The sequence below is a fragment of the Micropterus salmoides genome, unplaced genomic scaffold (genome assembly GCF_014851395.1).
Source record: "Micropterus salmoides isolate LMB-PRFRI ecotype aquatic unplaced genomic scaffold, ASM1485139v1 Ms_hic_scaffold_20, whole genome shotgun sequence".
Taxonomy (NCBI): Eukaryota; Metazoa; Chordata; class Actinopteri; order Centrarchiformes; family Centrarchidae; genus Micropterus; species Micropterus salmoides.
This window is the reverse complement of record NW_024041151.1, coordinates 14,692,292-14,715,624: the sequence shown is the minus strand read 5'-3', so window position 1 is coordinate 14,715,624 and position 23,333 is coordinate 14,692,292. Positions and strand designations below refer to the sequence as shown.

The 23,333-nt window shown below is 41.4% G+C and overlaps 1 protein-coding gene across 4 annotated transcripts in view; it reads left to right on the top strand.

The window, feature by feature from the left end:
- Window positions 1-23,333, top strand: part of pappaa (pregnancy-associated plasma protein A, pappalysin 1a) — a 106,269-nt gene that overhangs the window by 51,236 nt on the left and 31,700 nt on the right. For all 4 annotated transcript variants that reach the window (XM_038734436.1, XM_038734435.1, XM_038734434.1 and 1 more), the window contains exons 11-14: window positions 17,419-17,529; window positions 18,440-18,575; window positions 18,696-18,909; window positions 22,552-22,726. In XM_038734436.1, the coding sequence (XP_038590364.1) occupies window positions 17,419-17,529; window positions 18,440-18,575; window positions 18,696-18,909; window positions 22,552-22,726 (636 nt within the window). The remainder of the gene's footprint in view (window positions 1-17,418; window positions 17,530-18,439; window positions 18,576-18,695; window positions 18,910-22,551; window positions 22,727-23,333) is intronic.

Sequence of the window (23,333 nt, the reverse complement as noted above, 5' to 3'; positions counted from 1 at the left end):
ACTATGAATAAATGAAGTATTATTTTAATGACAAACCATTTATATATTAGTTGTTAATGGTTCATAAGATCATTTGGAAAGTTTAAAAAAATTATTACATAGGCTAAATGCCTGTTTTTTGATACTTTTTGGAGAAAGAATATAAACAATCTCAGCATAACGCGTAAATCCACCAGTGGCAAAGCCCAAAGGATGCTAAAACTACCTGAAAGATGCCCCAGCTAACGTTATGGGTGGCGTGGAAAAGCCTCACCGTTACAGGCCTGGTACCATTTCTCTGAGACAGATCATCTATCACTACTAGCTCATCAATGATGTGCTTAATGATTGTATTTGATAAAAAGTATTATTCCAATGAAAAACTATATATATGCGGCTATGGTTCCTACGATCATGTAGAAAGTTTAAGGAAATTATTTAATCAGTATTTTCCCTCTAAAGTAAGGACTATCAGGATCAGGGGTTCTTAACCTTTCTGGCAGTCTGACCCCCTTTTGAAGTTGAAGTTTTCCCTATCTTCTGCGTGTTTCTACACCTCTCACACTCAAAACAATACCAGAGCAGGCGCCTCTGTAAGTTAATTTTTTTAACAACAAACGACACAGACCTGTGAGTTGTGATCGAGTTTCTACTAATACGACAGTTGTTACTTAGCGGCAAAGCAAAGATTAGGCCTTCAGATCGCTGGCGCTATAATCTTTGATTAGACTGACAGGACGGCTGATTCGGTGGTTGCCTAGCAAGATTAAAAAACCGCAGCGCTTTGCTCTTTTCTAAATTCAACCAAAGCGTTTTCGAACCTGCAAACCTCTTTCTGTCTGATCGGGGCCTGATTCTTCTTTGTCGTTTTATAGCAGTCGGCATTACTTCCACCTACTGGATAAAACAGTGCAAAATATTTACAGCGTCCACCCAAAGTGATTCCATTTACAACTATAGTCCGTGTAGTTATTTTTAAGTTATTTTAAAAAAAATTTGTCTATAGTAGCATTCTCGCGACCCCCCTGGGGCCAGATCGCGACCCCCAGTAGGGTCCCAACCCCCAGGTTAAGAACCACTGATCTAGGCCATACAAAGCATTACAAACGAGATTGAAAAAAGTCTCAGTGAGGCTTCTTAAGTCTCAGCTTTTTTACAGTCTGGGTTAACACCCCTTTAGTGCGTTAGTTAGCGTTTTTGGATGTCTCGGCGGTCAAGTTAGCAACAATAAATCCGGTTAGGCTTTCAAAATAAAACTATAATAATAACGAATAATGTTTTGAAACGGAACGTTACTTGGGTTCCATAGGCAAACGAATAAAAAAAAACCTCAATACTGACTTTGTGTTAAAAAGTGAAAGTACAGTTTCTGGTCAAGCTACACATTCAACAGGACTGACACATCAGATTAAAGGAAAGAAAGATCCACCAAACGTTCATTCAGCTGCCCGGGTAGAGATACAAATAACTGAAAGACATTGAACACTTTTTAAAATTGTTTTTTTTTATGAAAGAGCTCTTCTTATTCTGGGGATTGTTTCAAACATGGTTGGTGCACTATGAGAGTGTTAAAGGCACTGTAATAAACCTGCCTACTGTTCTTTAATAACACGCACAGTCTATTTCTTACCCCTACACTACTTCTCAGAACCTAGGTTGGTACATTAGCAGAAGAGCTACACTAGTTAAATATTAAAATATATAATATATATAATATTCAAAAACTATGCTACAGGGCTTTCCCCAGTACGTTGAACTATGACACTAAGGTGCTCCCAAGTGCGTTATAAAGTGACAACAAGGGGTCTTGACCATTGGTCCATATGTGACGACCTGGGAGTGAGAATGGGTTAGGTTGTAGATGGTTCATTTTATATCAACAGTTGTACAGTTTATGCAGCAAATGTGTTTTTTTTCTATGAACGAATGGCTGAAAGGCATTTTGTAATAAATAATATGTTCAGAAGATAAGTGATTCTTGTGTCTTACAATATCATTTGTAAATGCTTTGTAAGGCATAGATAGTCCTCACTTTAGATGAGCTCACACAAAGTACTAACTACTACTAACTACTAACTAGTAAATGCTTTGTAACTACCTGAATTAATCATGAAATACTTTATTAACAAATGTTTAGAGAATATCTGTTGCCTTTAAATTTAATTTGTAAATTATTAATGAGGTATAGATAGTCCTCACTTTAGATGAGCTCACGCAAAATACTTTACTAACCATTAGTTACTACCAGAATTAATCATGAATTGCAGTATTATTAAGTGTCATAAAACATGAACACGCACTATTAGACCATTTCTAAATAATTACATGTCATGTCAAGTTAGCGATTGATCAAAGCACTAGGGATGGACGGTGGGGGGAGTAAGATTGGTGTCCTTCAACAGACCATCCAAGTAACCCTTTGCTGGTCCCATCACAGCAGATCTCTGGAAGCGCAGATCCTGGAGTTTTGATGAGGAGTTCAGAGAAACGGTACCAGGCCTGTAACGGTGAGGCTTTTACCCAGTAAAGTTAGCTGGGGCATCTTTCGGGTAGTCTTTGCCGCTGGTAGATTTACGAGTTATGCTGAGATTGTTTATATTCTTTCTCGGGAAAGTATCAAAAAACAGGCAGTTATATAATAATTTTCTTACACTTTTCAAATGATATTGTGAACCATTAACAACTCATATATAAATAGTTTTTAATACAATTATTAAGCACATTATAGATGAGCTTATTAATAAAGAACACAACATGTATAACTATATATGTTTATAAATGACTTACTATGGTGTATTAACATAAGAACAATGGTTTATAATGATGAATTAAAATTGTACTAATACTAATACTACTACTAACTGCTTCATAGTGTGTAGATAATAAAGAATAAAACATTTATAACTGTGTTTATGAATGACTTAATAATGTGTATTAATATATGAGCAATGCTTTATAAATGACGAATTCCATATTTACTAATACTTAACTAATGCTTTATAGTGTGTAGTTATTATAAAGGTTGTCATTGTGGCGTCCTCGGCTGTCATCATCACCACTTAACAACCCAACAACACATAACCAAACCTTCATATTTTACGTAATTTTTGTGAGTCATGATCAATACCAATACCTAGGCTGTAAATGAAAACAAAACTGTTTATTTTTTAGTGTTTGGAGCATACAGGGAGGACCTTTGCAGGGCCTCCTAAAAGTCTGAGGCCGCAGTAGTGTTCCAACAACATATGGCCCATGTTTGTTTATGTTCATTTGTTTGATTTAAATCCAAGATAGGACATTTTGACAATCTGGAGGCTTCAATGTCAGTATTCGAGGTGGATGTAGCATAGGTTTATATTCGAGAGTGTGTATGTGCTTGTGTGTGAATATCTGCAATATGTGCAGGCATCCCTCTGGAAAGGGTGCTCTATCTTCATCCTGGCACCAAATATCCATCACAAGGGGAAAGGCCGTACTTGAGGTACATTATGCTATTAGAGCCATTATTATTGTCATTACTCTGTCTTTACCAACAGCACCACTCTCTATTTCCCCCTGTCCAAGTTTATGTTTTGCTTTATGCTCTTAACGAACATTTTTACAGTACAGACATATTTTCAGGGTGATGAGGATGACAGTTGCACTCTCTCTTTCTCCTCAACTTTATCTCTTTCAGTTTCCCCCTTGGCTCAAGGCACTTAGCTCTCCTTTTTATCTGAAGCGGTGATTTACAAACAGACCAGGGATTGGCCGTTGTCTGCCAGTCTGACTAGCCAGCTGGTACAAATTGTGACCATGTGTTTTACTGTGTGAGATTGTGTGTGTGTATTTTTGTGTTAAGAAGTTGAAGTCATCTGTAGTGTTGCTGTTACAGTTTTCCAAGGAAGGCGAGAAGTTTGTTTCAAATAGACAACTCAACATTTCACTTATATACCTGGAATTGTGGCTGTTATGTCTTTCATATGATTCAGAACAAGGAAATTTATTTAGAATGAGTTGGGATAAGGGGGTCTATCAGAAGCAATCATTTTGCTTTGTTATTAGGCATCCCATTAGCCTCTTTCCACTGCAGTAAGGACTTCCACTTAGAGACAACTCTTTTTAAAACGGGTATTACACATTATGAGCAATACAACATTAGCTTTTCTTGTCACTTTTAATCATCCATTTGCACCTCACAAGCAACAGATCTGCTATATCCTCCACTATTTTTTTTTCCAAATAAGAGACTTGATTTGACCGTCTTTTCTCAACAGTTTCTGCCATGATATTGTAGTTGTAATCAAGCAATCCATTTGAAGGTCTGCTGCCAGGTGCTATATTTTGTAGGCATAACAGATGGAAGGAGGGCAAATAAAAACAGGTCTCAGTTTAGATGCACATGTGCTGTTTCTTGGAACTTAATTTCCATATGTATTTTTTATTTTTTTTTGCTTTTCTGTACAATCCATTTAAACATTGCCTAACCCTTAAGAGGTGTAAATTTAATGTAGGTAAAACGGGGCGAAAGTAACACGGGACTAAAGTAACATGTCAATTTTCTCAGAGCATTTACAGTCCAAGCTATGACAGCACCTTCAGCACGCAACCCTTGACGTAGCTGCCTCTTCGCTTCGGAAAACTGTTCTATCTCACACAGGCTCCGCCCTCTACTGGACTTGGGTATGGGTACTTTCTCCTCCAATCACATGCACGCACTTGCCCTCTGAAATTTTATCGTGCACGTAGCCGACCAATAGGACGTCGCTACCGATACTTGTGTGACGTATAAATAGCAGTGTCCCTACTGCCTCAGCATCCTTTTTACTTCAGCAAACGAGCTGGGGAAGGGGAGCGACTGGCCAAGTGACCGTTATGTTGGGCGAGAGGCCTGCTGATGCTGCCACAATCCCTCGTCTGGTGTTCAAGAAGCCACTGTTTTACATGTGCTGCTTGTGTAAAACTATGGTAAGGCTTTTGAGAATGTGGAAACCGTTTTTTGAGTAAAACCATGTTAATTACATTCCTCAAAGAGCTAAGTTAACTTCTCTCATCAAAGAGCTAACGTTAACTCCTGGGATGAGGCTAAGGGTTCGCCCTGCGGCCTTGTGTTCATGAAGCCACTGTTCTAAGATGTGCTGCTTGTGTGTACACTGTGGTGATGCCTGTGAATGTTAAACTGTTTGTGGGAAACACATTACATTCAAGTGCTAATTCCCCACCACCAACCCCACGAGCTAGCCGTGTTGAATGCGCCGCTGCGCTCACCGACGCTAAGCTAACGGTTCGCCGGCCGTGGTGTCTTAGAACGCACCACGGCTGGCGAACCGTTAGCTTAGCGTCGGTGAGTTCAACCTTTCGAAAATGGCCCATGGTGCGTTCAAGGACTACACAGCCTTTTTTCGATTGCAGCCCTTGGAAAAAGTCTAAGCCTTATTATTTATTTAAAAAAAGAAAAACAAAAAGGGGTGACAGAGGGACAGAGGCTGATGCACACCACAAGACCTCCTCCCTCTGTTATGTGTCCAGCATGCATTTGTGTTTCATATGCTGCTGTGTACACACTGAAAATGCTGTGAATGTTCAACTGATTAAATACAGTACATTCCTAAAGAGCATTCTCCTCCCCACTGAACCCCCTCCATCTTCGGCTCGGTCCATAACACGCTTCAGTCTCAACAAAACTGCACGTTCACCGATGCTCAGCTACTGATCCGACCGGCTGTCCGGCCCACGCAACGGGTCGCCTACATCGCCTGGCAGCCGAATGAAGGGCTGCTGCCATGACGGTGACACAATGCAGCAATGTGAGCTAACTCTGCATTCCCCGTGCACTCACAACAGTGTCCACGGGAACACTGCTAGCTCACTGACAGTGTATGTTCCTAAAACACACAACCACATTGTCAACATATGCTCAAACGAACCAGTGCCGCGTTCAGCTGACTAGCTGCGACGACACGAGTCGAGCTAATGCCAATCCTAGGTCAGATATAGCCGGAGAGACGCAACCAGACAACACGTCTCTTCCAGTGGGGCGGCCTGTGGCATTTTATCACAGTGAACAGCGTTGTTCACATGTACACATTTTATGCAGAATGGTACCGCTGCATGCTGACAAGCTGGGTGGACAGCATTCTGAGACAAGGCGACTCTCTTCAGTTCTGCTGCATACCACCAGTTTTCCTGGACATAATGGAAGCCAGTCTATCCTCTCAAGTGGAAGTGGCCTTCCTGGTCGCCGAGATCCAGCAACTTCTGCTGAAGCAGGCTGTCTTAGGGCATCTCTGCGCATGACTTGTACCATGTACTTTTGGTCCCCAAAAAGACGAGAGGCTTCTGAGTCATTCTGGATCTCAGCCACCTGAACCAGCATAATGGACAAGAGGGTGTTTCCACATGTTGATGATCAAGAAAATGCTGGAGCCAGTGCAGCCCGGCAACTGGTTCACTGCCATCGACCTGAAAGACGCCTATTTCATGTCGAGGTGACACAGTAACAGGGAATTTCTAGGCTTCTCCTCTCAGGTGGTAGCCTACAAATACATTAGGCTCCCCGTCAACTACTCGCTAGCCCCCCACACAATCAGCAGATGCATCGCACTGCAATCGTTGCGCGAGAAGGGCATGAGGGTTCCTTCCTACTCACGACCTCCTGGTCATGGAGAGATTGAAGCCTTGAGTGATCTCCACACAGCCCAGTTGATTTTGCACCTCAACAGCCTGGGGTTGCGATCAATTGGGAAGAGAACTACAACACTCCAAGAGCATATCTGTGCGTCGCTTGGTGGTCCACAGGCTGCAGCAGGGGACAGCTGCGGCAGCGCTGTCAGTGATGCTGCTGTTGGGCCTCAGGGCAGTAGTCCATCAGGTGGTCCCTCTGGGCTTGCTGCACATGCGACGGCTACAATGTTGGTTTGCCAGCCTGCATCTGGATCTCAAGAGGCAAAGGTGATGTCTTCATCCGTGTCAGTCTTCATAGATGAGTCTCTCACTGGATGGGGAGGGACCTGCCAGGGAACTGCAGTGAGTGTGACACACCACACATCCACAATCCACTCCAAGCTGTGTTTCTAGATTGGTGGTGCATTTCCTCCAGCACATACATCAACAGACAGGGCGAAGTCCAATCCACTGCTGTCTCTGAAAGCCCTTCACGTCCCAGGCTTGGAGAACGGCAGTGGCTGACCTCGTGTTGAGGGCTGGCCCCCAACCGAGTGGGTGTAGACTGCACAACAATGTGGTTCAGCAGATCTGAGCTCGCTTCGGGAGAGCGGAGGTGGATCTGTTTGCCAACACTCACTTCCTGCTGTGGTTCTCAATTCAGCCACAGGACAGCCCACCCTTGGGGATGGACGTGTTACACACGCGGCATTGCCAGAAGGGCTGCTGTTTGCGTTCCCCCCCACCCCATCTCATCCCTCCAGTTAGGTGAAGCGGGAACGGTCGTTCGTCATTCTGGTAGAAGTGATGCAGCCTACAGTGACATAGCCCTGTACTGTCCTGTGTCTGGGGGGCTCTGTCACAAGGGTGAGGCTTCACATGCACAATGCTGGTGTTGGACCAGCCTCTCCAGGTTTTCTCCTAAAATTGTGGAGAGGCAGACTCAGGCTGGTCTATCTGCTGAGGTCGCACAGACCATCCAAGAGGCGGGCAGTCTCCACGTCTTGCTGTAAAGCTAACTGGTTGGGCTTTCAGTGTTGATTCATCGAGAGGGAGATGGATCTGCCTACCTGTTCAGTGGGATCCGTTTTCTCTTTCCTGCAAGGTCTGATGGAGAAGGGTCTGTCGCGCTGCAGCTATCTCTCCTGTCACAGGGGGTTTGGTGACAGAACAGTCTTCACCCACTCCCTCGTGATACGCTTTCTGCAGGCTGTGAGAAGACAGCGACCAGTGTGGCGTCTCTCGGCGCCTCAGTAGGACTTGTTGCTTGTGAGCCCCTGGAGCAGTCCTCATTGAAAATGCTATCTCTTGAACAGCCCTGCGCCTTGCTCTCACCTCTGCTAAGAAGGTGAGTGAGCTGTGTGCCTGTTGGTTCACCCCAGCTACATGCTGGTTCTTGGTGTCCACAGTGCAGCCAGATTGAGACAACACACCTCCTTTTTTCTTAAGAACATAAGGAGCATGTTCAGGTCCAGGACAATAAATCTGGATGCTTTCTACGCCCCTACCCCACTTAGGGTGCAGGGAGGTGAGAGTGCATCTGTTGTGTCCATGTGTGCTAGGCTAACGTCCTATGTATAGCACACAGCCCCTATTCGATGCACTGGTCAGCTGTTCGTCTGTTTCAGTGCAGTCAGTAAAACCCTGTCCAAGAAGAGCCTGGTCAACTGGCTTTGTGAGTGAATCTCCCAAGCTTGTACACGGGCGGGAACAGACCCACCCTTAGCGGTGCGTGCACATTCCAGTCGGAAGTGTGGAAGTGTCTACGACCCTTTTTCAGCGGGGTGTGTGTCGAAGAGATCTGCACAATAGCATCTTGGCCCTTACTGTGCCCGTTTGTGCATTTCTATCTCTTGGATATGTCGGGCTCCTTCTCGGGATCCAGCTCACAAGTGCGACCTAGGATCTGAAAAGTGAGGATCTGGTGACTACAGGGTGTAGAGGGGGAACATACACTTTGGCTGGCTTTGGCCGGCCTGTAGCCGACCGGGTTGGTGTGGTGGACTTTGGCTTGTCGCGGCTAGGGGGGACAGTCATCGGGCTTCTCCCACTGTACCCACAGAGTCCAGTAAAGGGCGGAGTCTGTGTGAGATAGAACGAAGGTTACGATATGGTAACCCTAGTTCTATAACACAGGCGGAGCGGTCTACCGATGAGCTCTGACGCTGTCTTCTGAAGAGTCGGTCGGATGCTGAGGCAGTAGGGACACTGCTATTTATACGCCACACACGTATCGGCAGCAACGTCCTATTGGTCGGCTACGTGCACGATAAAATTTCAGTGGGCATATGCGTGCGTGTGATTGGAGGAGGTAGTACCCATAGAGTCCAGTAGAGGGCTCCGCCTGTGCTTATAGAACTAGGGTTACCATATCGTAACCTTGGCATGGCAAGTAAATTTCTGAAGCGGTACTGTTTTTCAAATTACAAGTTGTGTCTCTCGTTTCATGTGTCACAGTAATGATTAATCTACAGGTTATTTAGTGCTTGAACACACCCTGAAGTTTGCCTGGTCAGAGTTTTTAAATCATGTTGATATGTCTGGAGTTCCTGTCGGGAAGAAAGTAACACTTGTTACTTTAGCAGAAAGTAAGTTTAGTATTGTGGTAGTATTGTTAGTTTAGTATTGTAAGTTACTCACACACACTCACAGTTACTAAGTTCACAACCACACGTCATTGTTCCACATCTAACCTAAACCACAACAAAAATCACCATATTTCAACTCAATTTTACATAAAAATTGGCCAAACAATTTGAACGTTCAAATGCTCAGTTGCTTTCACATCAGGTGTAAAATTAGCATTATAGTTATAACTTTAGCTGTGTTAGCCAACGTTTACAACAACTCCGCACTTGAACTTGAACAGTCTGTGAAGTTACATTGCTGTTTTTATTTTAAATATAATTCACAACCAATAAAGCATACTTACAGGTTGTGATTGTGAATTTCCATGCCCAAACAGAGTCGGAGTTGCATCGTCTTTTAGGATTAAACGTTGAACTGTTGCCGATGTTCTGACGATCTATGCTGCCTTGCCGAAAAATGCTACCATAGCGCAAATCGATAGACTCGACTCTACTCGGCCCTGCTCCGTTTTCCATTGCAGATAGTACCCAGAGATAGTACGTAGCTTGTCGTCATAGCGATGCCACACACAACTGCCGTGAGGTAATGTTCAATGTACACCAGCGATCCACACAGCTTTGTCTTTTTTAAGTCAAAATGTTTCAACATTCCTCAGAATGTAAAGACAGATAAGCGGTATGAAAATCTTCCGGTCTGTGTCTGCGGGAGTAGAGGGCCCTGTGAGCGGGCGGCTGGCCGGCCTTACACGCTCCTCCCGCGGGTTGGCACAGGCATCCCCCGCAGCCACTTGCGGAGCTCCTCAACTCCGAACATATTCAAGCACATTTTTGTTCCGCCATCACTTCTCGTAAAACTGTCAATATTCGAAATCTACACAGTTGATTTCTCACCTCAAAACTTCAGAGAACAGGATTCCCGCAGCTCCTTAAAAAGTCTTAAAAGGTCTTAAATTGAAATCAGGGAAATTAAGGAAATTAAATTGTCTTAAATTTACCGTAAATTTGCTGTAAGTATTAAATTTGCCGATGATGCGTTTAAGGCGGTTGGGAAAATTGTCCCGCGCTGTCGCCTAAAACGCCAAGGTGTAATTAGTGTGTATTTGAATGATTTTCTTTTAGTAATTGACAATGTAAGACCCCACCATTAATAGAAATCACATCACATCACATTACATGCAGCTGCAGACGTTGACGTCTGGCTGCCTGTCATGTTATAGTCAGTCGTGGCTGCAAGATATGGACAGAAATAGTAAAATCATTATTCAATCATTATTTTTATTATTATATATTTAAAGGCTGATTTTTTGCTCCTGAAGAAACCAGATGGTTAATTGTGCTTTTAAACATTTCTTTATGGTCAGAACATAACAAACACTTCATGCCAAAAAGTAGCCTGGTATCAAACAGTGAATCACTTCACTGAGGTAGAACATTCAAAACAACAAATAAACAAATAAATAATAATAAATAATAAAGTAAAATCTTTTTTCAGTCCCTTTTCCTCAACACAATAAACATCTTAATATAAAAGAAAGTGCTGATTTGTTTGTGATTCAAATGAATTAAATCAAATATTTATTGAACATTTGTTATTGAGGTAGATTGTATCACAATAATCCTGCGACCTGTCCAGGGTGTACCCCGCCTTTCGCCCAATGTCAGCTGGGATTGGCTCCAGCCCCCCCGCGACCCTGTACGCAGGATAAGCAGTTGACGATGGATGGATGGATGGATCATGATAATTACCATTATCGTTTTATTGCCCAGCCCTAGTTCACCTGAGCATGATCAGTAATCAGCACTGTTTGAGCACGTTTATACACAACAATGAATGGATGCACTGTCTAGGCGTCTGTCTGCATTGTCAGACTTTTGGATTTTATTTGCAGAAGACTGTAGTAGTAGTAGTTGTATGTGGATAGACAATGCATTTGCATCCATGTGGTCATGGTGTGCCTGACCACCTCCAAAGGTCGTTTTGCTGATCGGATCACAATCTGTCCTCAATGCGTCTCGGGTGCATAACGTGTACTTTAATGTAGTGCTACAAGATCACTCCTCGCGACACCTGTGAAACTTTTCTCTCTCAAACAGCAAGAACGAAGTGAACAGAGCACCTTTGTTTATCTGTGTGTAGTAAGTAGGCTAACGTTAGCTGTCGGCAACACCTGCAGCTAACGTTACTTCTACAGGCGACACACAGTAATGTACACAACAACCGTGCATGCTCTCTTTGCGTCTTTCTTATTTTTTATGTGGGCTACAGTCTATGGTAAGGAGAAGACATGGTAAGATGGGCAGCTTGACCAGAAACTGACAGTACTTTCACTTGTTTCCTGTTTTAAACACAAAGTCAGTATCGAGCGTTTTTTTTTTTCGATTACCTATGAAACGCAAGTTACGTTCCGATTCAAAACGTTATTCACTCGTTATTTTGAAAGTCTAACCGGACGTTGCGTAATTATTGTTGCTAACTTGACCAGACGTTGCATATGTATTGTTGCTAACTTGACCGCCAAGATGTCCAAAACAACACTAAAAGGGTGTTAACCCAGGCCAAAAAGCTGAGACTTAAGAAGCCTAAATGAGACTTTTTTCAATCTCATTTATAATGCTTTGTATGGCCTAGATAGTCCTTACTTAAGAGGGAAAATACTTTTTAAATAATTTCCTTAACCTTTCTACATGATCGTAATATATGGTATTTCATTGGAATAACACTTTTTATCAAATACAATCATTAAGCACATCATTGATGAGCTAGTAGTGATAGATGATCTGTCTCAGAGAAATGGTACCAGGCCTGTAACGGTGAGGCTTTTCCACGCCACCAGTAACGTTCGCTGGGGCATCTTTCGGGTAGTCTTAGTATCCTTTGGGCTTTGCCACTGGTGGATTTACGCGTTATGCTGAGATTGTTTATATTCTTTCTCAAGAAAGTATCAAAAAACAGGCATTTAGCCTATGTAATCATTTTTTTTAACTTTCCAAATGATCTTATGAACCATTAACAACTAATATATAAATGGTTTGTTATTAAAATAATACTTCATTTATTCATAGTGAACTGATCATACTATATAAAGTATGAAAATACAATTATTAAACACATTATAGATGAGCATATTAATAAAGAATACAACATGTATAAGTATGTTTGTAAATGACTTACTAATGTGTCTTAACGTAAGAACAATGGTTTATAAATGATGAAGTAAAAATATACTAATACTTGACAACTGCTTCATAGTGTGTAGATAACAAAGAATAAAACACATATAACTGTGTTTATGAATGACTTACTAATGTGTATTAATGTATGAATAATGCTTTCCGTATTTACTAATACTTAACTAATGCTTTATAGTGTGCAGTTATTATAAAGTGCTACCCTTGGCTTTTAATCCAGCGTGAGAGATGTATGTTGTATTTGTTTGGTGTTGTTTTTGTCTTTTTATTGTTCCATGTCAATGTACAGCACTTTGGTCAACCTGGTTGTTTTAAATGTGCTTTGAAAATAAAGTTGGACTCGACTGGACTCCCATCCGTCCATGCACGTGCCTCTAACAATTCTTACTGACTTACTGTTGAGAATACATTTATCCCAGTCCTTAATTTTCATCTGATTGTAGTACAAATGAGTATGGCTGTCCCCGACTAAGGAGTTACATAGTCGAGTCAGAATCGTCAAGTTCAGGCTATAGTCGACTGATAGTCGAATCATGTGTGTTTTTGTGTGTGACGATTGTTGGGGTGGGGAGGGGGCGGTTACACACGGTAGGTATGCTTTAACCTTGAGAAGCTGCAGAGCTGCAGTCTCTATTCATTCAACTTACACTGTAAATTTCCATTTTTGGATTTATTTACGCACATTTATTGAAAGTTTTTTTCTTTTTACATGTTTATTTATAGTATTAAATGTTGAAATGTGTATTTTAATAGGCTGTATATTAACTTATTGGGAGAAAACTGGTAGTACTATGTAAAATCAGACGTTGAGCACCCCCATATCATCGAATCAGGCTCCGCCCATCGAAGCATCGAATCTTCGACTATTAAGGGACAGCCCTACAAATGAGACATTGGATTTTTTATCCATGATCTCCAGCAGTCTGAATTTTGTTCAGCTCAGGAGAGCTTGCCACTTCCTAGTTCAAAGAACACTAGATGTGTACACATTACCTTGCAACACAAAACATTGAGTTTAAACTTTCTATGCAAATATTTTACATATACTATAAAATATGTCCTGATGTTCTCTAATTTAAAGCTAAATTAGGCTTTAGATTTATAGTATAATGCCAGAAGTATGTTTAGAAGCATTTGTTGTTACATTTGTTGAAATTCCCTTTATATATATATATATATGATATACAGGGATCAATAAATCCAGTGATCTGACAAAAAAAAAAACGGTATCTGGGCTGCCAAAGCACTCCTCCCAATCATTTAATTCGGCCTACCTGCCTGTCCAACTGCCTACCTACCTCTCTACCTGTGCGCACTCAAAATGAATGTGTTTTGGGTGAGTGGCTTTGGAGGGAGGTCTTTCAAAATAGAGGTCTCTTGCTGATGCCTCCAAAGTTGTCTATTGACAACAAAGAAACCAATGTGCCAAAAGTGAAATATGTGGGTGCCATGGTAGCCATATTTGTTGATTTTATTTGAAAAGGAAAAACCTAACACATCTCAAAACAAACTTCAACTGCTTACGTAAAGATCTTTTCCAAGATGATAACAAGAGACAGCAGAAGTGACAAGTAAAGAGAGAAAAATGGTCTGCCAACAGACTGGAACATTGTGCCGTAATGAAATAAAACAAAAACAAAAAGATATTTACCACCATCAAATGTTTTTGGGACATGCTTGACCAACAATTCAGTAAGGATAACTGGGTATTGTTGAATGGATGGATGGATGACATTTTAATGTATGTAGCTAAAGTAGCCTTGCTTGGTTGAGTACCGCACCGCTGCACAAGTGTATTACCATCACCACCCTTATGCCTCTTTTTATGACTAAATCAAATCAATGACAAATCTATTCAGAGTGCTTTGACTTTTGCCATTGCATGGGGAGGAGGTTGGAGTAAGTGTAATGAGCCATGGGAGACTTGTGAATTGCCTCCTCTTGGTGTGATGCCTTGGGGTGTGTGTGTGGCGGGGTGTTTGCTTGAGTGCAGGGGCTTTGGCAAGCAGTGCTTGTCTGTCTCGAACAGTGGGTTGTTAGAAAAACACCAGGAGATGATGAGGGAAGGATGAGAGAAGGAGTGGTGTGGAGGAGGGAGTAGCTTGTGCCACCTGTGTTAACATAAATAAGTCATCTGTTTGCATGTGGAAAGGGTTTTGTCACCTCTCCTGCCAGAAAAGGGCAGCAATGGAAACCAGCTCCTCTTGACTTCACTTCATTCGCAGCCTACTGTATCTTAAAATTATACTGGTTAGTTAAGTCATACACTCATGGAGAGTGTTGTGGGCGTTTTGTCAAGCCCAGACCAAAGTTGGAGTTGAGCTGGGAAGCTCTGCACTTGCCTCAGTAAAATATGCCTTGGTTTCAATTTAGTTACTGTATTTAATTCATTCAAATTTAGTAAGTTACTTTCTGATGAAGACAAAATGGAGATCAACGCAGCTGCACCCAAATGGGGCCGAAGTCTCATGGTGACTGATCTCAGGTGTTTGTCACCTGCATTTGTCATTTCTGCCACTTCAGCTCTGAGCAGAAAGGTCATGTCAACAGATCCAGGGGACAGATATATAGACGGATAGCTGGTCTGGCCAGTTTTCCACGGTGGCAGGATCTTACAGTAGCCTCTCTAGCAAAACTCTCATGTTACTGGTGTCTCATTTCACTAGCTCAGGGCAGCAGGCGAAACTCACCGTCCTTGGGTATGTGCCCTCTCTCCCCTTTGTCTGTGTTATCTACTGCTCAATAATCAGATAGTTCCATTTATCACTTTTTGACAATTTTCCTTCTTTTATTCAAAACAACATCATCTCGTCCCCGTTTTCTCCACATCCCTTCTGTCTATGTTTCACACCCGACCTTGTTGAACTAGGAAGTTAGAAATCATCCTAATGTAGATACTAAGGCGATAATTGGTGGTATACAACTTCTGCAGGGGGTAATTGGTGGTATACAACTTCTGCAGGGGGTCCTTTGATCTTCCTTACGTCAGAAAAGCCACAGTAATGAGGTAGTATAATCATATAATTAATATAATGTAATATAATGCAATCATATAATTTACAATGACTAGATACCAGAATAGTTTAAAATTCAACTACATCCCTTGTCCTTTTAAAGCTCTGTCCTACCATTATTGCTGCGTCTCATAAGTTGAGAGTTGTAAAGTGAGAGCAGCCAATCACCATACCTAAGCTGTTTTGGCTTGAATATTTTACATATATATACAGGTGGCAGGAAATGGATGGATGGATGGATATACAGATGGATTTACAGGTGTCTTGCCAGAGCAAAAGGTTCTCTCAGTTGCTTTTTTTCATAAAGCTATTAAGGTTGCTACCATACCCAGATACCTTGTCATATACGGCTGGGTCATACCAGGATTGGCCTAGTGAAATTGACTCAAACACAGTCCACAAGTTGGAAATGATACACCTCTTATCAAACATTTTGCCTTTTCCCTTTATACATGTACTGGCACTCACCGGCCGCAACACAACATCCATCCTATTCTGCTACTTCTATTCTTTAAGCATTCAGTTATGCAAACAGGGAACTTCCAATAGTGGATGGACCTTGGTGAGTAATCAGTAATTCTTGTTGAAAAAACCAGGTCCGAACCACTTCGAAATCACAGCTTGTGTTTCTCTCTTTATTTTACGTTTCACTATCAGGAATGTTTTTGTTGTCATCTCTTTTACCATAACTCACAAACCTCCACTTTCTTCTGTGGGACACACCTCTGGTCAAGTGCATTGTCATTTGCACTCAGTGCTACATTCAACAGCCTCTGGGAATACAGCAAAATTGAAAAATAGTGTCTGGGAGGCTCAGTCTCAAAGGTCAGAGTTAATTTAAATAGCACTCTTGACAATTTAAGCTTTAACAACTTGTAGATAGAACAACAGTGTTTCATAAAGTTATGATTTAGTAAGTTATGATTTACTTTGTTATCAGACAGACACATCTTAAGAGATTATTTAAAATCCATGCAACAGCTGCGTATGGCTGGACAGTCTGCCAAATGATAACTGAAAACTGCCATTTATACTACACATATTGAGTAAATAAATGCAGTGTAGTGGTGTGAAACAGGTGACTTATTCAGGTGCTGAATGGAATCATGAAAACTCTCTGAGGGCTTCTAGTGGGCAGGTGTAGGATGACAGGGTGTGAAAAGCCAGCACAAGGTGAGTACACAAAAACACTAGTACTACAGAAAATCAGACAGAGGAGAGGGATATGGGTTGTGTGACGCATGAAAAGGTGCTGGGTTTGTTGACAAGACACAAACAAACTGTGCTGCACAAAATACACGTCAGCCCAAATAGCAGAAAAACATCTGACAGTTGTGGAAAAACGCAGGGTCACGGCCTCTTAGGCCCGAGACAGAAATCAAGCTTTATTAAGTATGTGTCAAAAAGTTAGTTTGCTACTCAGCTAATGCTAATTTCTATTTAATTTTAGCATGTTATCTACTCTTCACTTTTTTCCAACATTGGGGTCTGGTGTATCGTGATAAGGAACAAGTTTAGAGAAGGAGCTGATCATAACTGACAACAGCAACAAATGTAATCACTTGTAATCGCTGTCAGAAGATGATGGTACAGAAATATTTTGGTAACATTACTTACAACATTATCGTTAACAAAATCAATTTCACTGTCTTTAGAAGGTGTTGTCCATGTAGTGGACAATGTGTATTAAGAAAGGAGGCTACTCTCATGAAAACTGTGGGGAAACTTTAATTCATTAAAAAAAAAAAACCAAAAAGAAAGAAAATTAAGTTGTTCCAAGTCAGTAGAACCACTGATGCTGTATTGCGAGTATCCTTTTTTTGTTGTTGAGAATTGTTGAAAAAAATCTGTTCCCTAATTTGATCTTACATTTATCTTCTTTATCATCTTTCTACATTTATTACATAACAAAATATTTGGACCCAAAAAAAACAAAAGCAATAACAGTTAGGAAATTAGTTAGGAAACATACACAATGACCCAATTTCTTTTCTCTATTTCCCTAGACATGTCAATCCAAGGTGTTTGATCTATCAGATGGAGTGTCCCAGTATGCATGGTTCCCTTGTTCAGATGTCCATAAGTCCGTCTGGGGATATCCTAACTATTGGCTCAAGGTAAGACCAATCTGAAAAGAGCGATGTGAAAATAATGGTGATGCTCTTGTGAAGGTACTGCATTGGTATATGTCACTCTTTCTATAATTAATAAACCTGTTGTTATTGCTTTTATTTTGAAGTATTTGTTTAAAAAATGCCCATATTAATCTGGAGTTGTATTGCTTTGTTAAGTGGTTTGCATGCTTATTGATCCTCAAATTTTTTACTCATTCTCCATTGTCATTTGTACCGAAAGGAATGCTCAAGGACAGTAACGTATAAGAAGGTGTGCCAATATAAGAAGATAATGGATGAGAAGAAAATCTAAAGTATTTTAGTCTAGTTTTAGTCATTAACCATCATTTTAGTCTTTTCTAACTCATTAGTATAATTTTTCCACAGTGCAGTAATGTTTTCGTCCCACACCAGGCATTGCCCCAGTTGGCCAGTGTGTAAATCACAGGAAGAAAAAAATACCTCTGAATGAACACACTGTTCAAGTGAAAATTTAGAGGTAGAAAATATGGGCTGTAATATTTTGTCTCCTCATTATTCTGACAAAAAGAAAGAGAGATTTTATTAACGTTTTTATTTTATGAATTACATTTTAGTGTCGTCATTTTTCGTCAACAATATTGTATGATAAGATAGTCACAGTCAGTGTTTAAGTGCATTGTCGCGGTGTCGTCATCGTCTCGTTTTAGTCAGGGAAAGGTAGTTGACGAATATATTTTGTTTAAGTAACACTAATGCAGAAGCTTTATGTGCCAATTTGACACAAATATGATGCATGAAACATGATTCAAATTAGGAAAAAACAAGCAGAAACACAGTATTTTCAATTGTAGTACTGGAAAAGAAGATACAGTAGATTCCAGTTACTGAAAATTTGTCCTTAACTTTACACTTTACGTTTTCCTTCATTCAGGCCCACTTTTCTCATCCCATGGTGGCAGCAGCAGTGATTATACATTTGGCTGCTGATGGGACTACCTACACTGACCAGACTCAGTGTAACATCACTGTTCAGCTGGTGGACACCAAGGAGGGCATCCACAGTTTAGGTGAGAACTGTCTCTTTAAACTGCAACTCACTCTCCACCTCTGCCACCTACTTTCCCCACCACAATCTCAATATGTTCTTTTATTTTGTCTCTTCTCCATCCCCATTATCCTCTCCACAGGTGAGTGGCGTCTCAGCTGCCGCACCAACCCTCTGGTGATCCCAGTGAGCCATGACCTGTCAGTGGCCTTCTATCACACCAAGGCTATCCTGGTCATGTTTGCCTCTCGTCTCGTGGCCATCTCCGGTGTAGGGCTGCGCTCCTTCCAGTCCTTCGACCCCATCACAATAAGTGGTTGCCAGAGCAATGAGATCTACAACCCCACAGGCCAGAGGTGAGACCGAGAAACTGGGAAATAAAAGGCTGAGGCCTAGACATGTCACACACACAAAAATATTAAATCCTTAGTTGTTTAACTTTTTCGACAATTCAACAATTTCAAAAATGTTTTGCCTAAAGGTACAGGAACCTAATTTCAAAGTCTCTATATAGGTATAAATGTTATGTGGTTGAAAATCACCCTTCTCATGGAAGTTGATACATGAGGAAGGTAGGAGCAGTTCTACTAGTTTCTTTATACCAAATGCTGGTGTAAGAATATACCTGAGAAACATGTTAAAGGCAACAAATTAATTTGGCTTTAGGAAGGCCTGTATTTCACAGTCAAGTTAAGTTATAGTATAGTAGTAGTATTGTCCAAAATCACAAAGTTGTTTCACAGTGCTTTATAGTCAAAAAACATTTTTCCATTTAGAGTGGGGAATTATAAGATTAAATAAAATACAATAAATATTAAGTGTAATTAGTGAAAGAGTTCCAGCCTTTCAGGCGAGGTGTGAAGGTGTTTCTAGTGAAGACTGTGGATCAGAGATTTCGAGCAAATATTCAGATTCCGCAAAGCACTAGTAAGAATTTGGCCACAACGCGTTTTCTCTACCACGTGGAAAGAGGACAGACTACACGTACACGCAAGACACAAATCAAGGATACCATTCACACAAAAGGAGGGGAGACAAGAGATGCTAAGAGCTTTGTTTGTGTGCACATATTTGAGCCAGAGAGTGGGAGAGGCATGCATTAATTAATGATGCCAACAAGCTGTTTACTGTTAGACGTCTGCCCTAAGCTACAGCTATAACAGTAAAACGTTCTAGGTAACAAACATAATATCACTGGAAATCTACAATTAATTTGGACCTGTTGCTGAGCTCCACAAATTTCCATCAATAGAGCCGCCTCACTGCCTCCAGCACTAAATCTTGTTTACCACCACAGTTTGTTTTGCATTGAGTTCGGCTGAAGTGCATACTGCATACAAACATTCTTATTCTTTGAAATGTCCTGCCAAAAGTGGACACATTTCTCCTGTAATAGTTTTGCATTGTTCAGTACTACACTGACGTCTTCTGAACTGGTTAGTTAAATAAATGACATGTCAATCAGAAGGTTCTCCCTGTGACCGCATGGGTTCGCTCCGGGTGCTCCGGCTTCCTCCCACCATCCAAAGACATGCAGGCTTGGTTAATTGGTGTCTCTAAAAATTGTCCTTAGGTGTGAGTGTGACTAGTTGTTTGTCTATATGTGGCCCTGCGATGTACTGGACCCAATGTACTTCGCCCAATGTCAGCTGGGATTGGCTCCAGCCCTCCGTGACCCTGTACACAGGATGACGATGGATGGATGGACGTGTCAATCAGGCTTAAATGGTGCTTCCCAGGGTAGAGCAGTAGTTCATATTTGGACATTTTTCTGTGTATGACAAAACGATTCATAACAGCTGAAAACCCAACATCTGAACCAGAAAATAAAGATTATAAAATTTAAGTAAAAAGCCCTTAATAGCTATCTCTAAGAGCAGTTGGCAAGACCACCAGAAAACAGTTAACACCTTCAGCTACAATTCACAATTTTTGGGTCTCTGAGACATTTAATTTTAGCCACTCGCCATGTGATGTCAAGTCTCTCCTCACAACGCAGACTACACCAGACCACACATGCACAAGGAATTCCAATTTACCAATTTCCACACCACTGTCATGCATGAGACAATTCATACTGACGAAGCTCCCGCAACCCTTTCAACAAGAAATGCCACAGTACACAGTGAATGAATGGATGGTCGGGGTTCTGTGCAGAGAGATAGAGCTGTTTGTGGCTTTTGTTGTGTGCCAATGAGACATCCAAGAGCAACTAAATAGATTAAAACTGCTGTGTATCTGCATCAGCCTGGAAATTGTTTTTTACCGCACACGCACACACTAGTTGCTTTCTCCCAGAGTTCTCGCTGACTTTCCTGTCTTTCATATTCTCTCCAACCCATCAAATTTTCATAGGCTCTTGAAAATGAACGTTTTTTTATGATACAAGTCAACCAGATATGCTCACTTATCTTCAGAGGTTTCGACTTGAACATGCTGCAAGCTGAAAATTATAATATGGCATTATGATCACTCATTATTTACCAATCTGTCCTTACAACAACAGAGAATCCTTTCTTGGTCTCTTTGTTTTTTTATATCATTGATCTGTTTCTTCTCTTTAATCAACTCAAATTCATCATCTGCATTCTGTCGTCTATACCCCTCATTCCACATTTCTTGTCCCTCGTCTCCATTTTACCTCAGTCCGTCTTCACTTCCTCCTTATTCCCATTGCCTCTCCCTGCTTTTCCACATCTCCCCTCTTCATCTTATGTTACCCCATGCTGTCTTCTAATCCTTTACATTCACGTCATCTTCCTTTCCTTCTAATGGTTTGCCATCTCCTTCTCCATAATTCTCCCCTTTTTGTGCCTCCTGCTCCCGCTTTCACTCTCTCATTCTCCTGGGCTGAGCAGCACATTTCCCGTAATACTTATGGCTCCACAAAACACCACATCCCCTTCTCCCTGAGTTGTTAACAACAGGAGCTATTAACATGACTCAGTTTTATGTTCCATGCTTGTCTGCAAATGCATGCACATGTATGTTTTCCCTTTCTCTCAGTTTTTCACAGCATTTCCACCCATTTTTCACGTTTGTTCTCAATTTTGATGCTTATGCTTATTTTTTTGCTCTGTTCTCTCTTTTCTATTCAGTTCTTCTTTTTGTCATACATACTACTGTAGTGTATTATAAATTGTACTGCTCATTCACAGGGGAGGAGGATCATTTTCAAGGTAGTTGATTGTAATTTATTTCTGAAATTACGAAGTGACTAGCAGAAAGCCACAAATATAAAACAGTTTTTTTCTGAGTGTTGTAGTAGGATGATGGTGAGGTAGAAAAATGAAGGATATAAGGAATAATGTAGGTGCATAAAAGGTTTGGATCATTGATCATTTGAGAGGAATTGCATAGAAAAGTGAAAGATCATGCAACAGAAGCAGGAAAACAAGTGGATGAAAAGAGCAAAATGGAGATTCCATTCTTGAAGGAGTGAGTTTAACAATGTTTCTCCAGACCTGTATTTTCTTACATCCTCTCTCTCTCTCTGTGCCCCCACACCTTCCCCTCTTTCTCCGTTGGCTTCATAAGGGAACTCTATACTGTAGAATGTGGACTGTTGTAAAAAGGTGCCTTGGGCATCCAGGCATTCCAGGAGCATTAAATGCCTTCTCCATCAGGCTACCAACATAGAGCTTTGGCCAAGGTCCACTATTGTAGCCTGCACATAATATATCCTGTCGCTCTTAATTCACAAACTACACTCTGCTGTGTGTGCGCACACAGACACCCCTTTCATGCACATCGCAAATACAGCAAATATATCTTTTCTCCATGTGGTTTATTGATTTGATATGTTAAGCAGTCATTGAATGATCGATGTGATTGATAGTGCGAGCAAATGTGTGACCTCATATTTGAGTGTCTGCAGTGTTATTTTATACACTACATTCATGTTGGTGGTAACTTTCTTTCTTTCTCTTTGTCTCCCTCCCTCTTGCACTTTCTTTAACCCCCCCCCGACACACACACACACACACTCTCACTCGTAGTTGTGTACATTATTCGTGCGAAGCCATTGACTGCCAGGAACCCTTAATCCGCAATGCAGAGCTCAAGTGCAGTAGCCCTGGCCGCCACTTCTACAATGGAGACCGCTGCACCATCTCCTGCAACTCTGGATACGTCCTGCAAATCCACCAGGATGATGACATCATCAAGAGCCAGGTAAACACACCCCTATACACGTGTTTAAACACACATGGGGAGTCAAATAGCTCAGTGCACAAAGAGGCACATGAATGAATAAATGTCCACATGTAAACGCTTAAGTGCAAAAGCATTACTACAGCATATGGCAACGTACGTGCAAACATGAATTTGTGAATGCACACATGAACACGCATTGATGCAAACTCAAGTATACAAATGGCCATAAGTGATAGGTGCAACCACACTCTCTCTGGTTTCCTCTCTTTCTCTGCATTCATTTTGTCACCTGCAAAAGCTAGGCTTGGCACGGCAAGCCTCCAGGGAGAATGACATCATGAACATCCAGGTAGATGAGTGCTGCACTGAGGAGTAGAGACGCCACAGTCTCCTCCTCTTGCTGGCTTGCTACACATATACAAACACACACACACACACACACACACACACAAACACGTACGCACGCACGCACGCGCACACATACACACACACACACACACACACACACACACACACACATTCTGTACAAGCACAGACATAATAGTGTTTAGTCTTTTGCTGAGCATGCTGCACCATCACCTCAAACAGTCACTTTGTATCGCTACTCCACCGGGACAATGACATC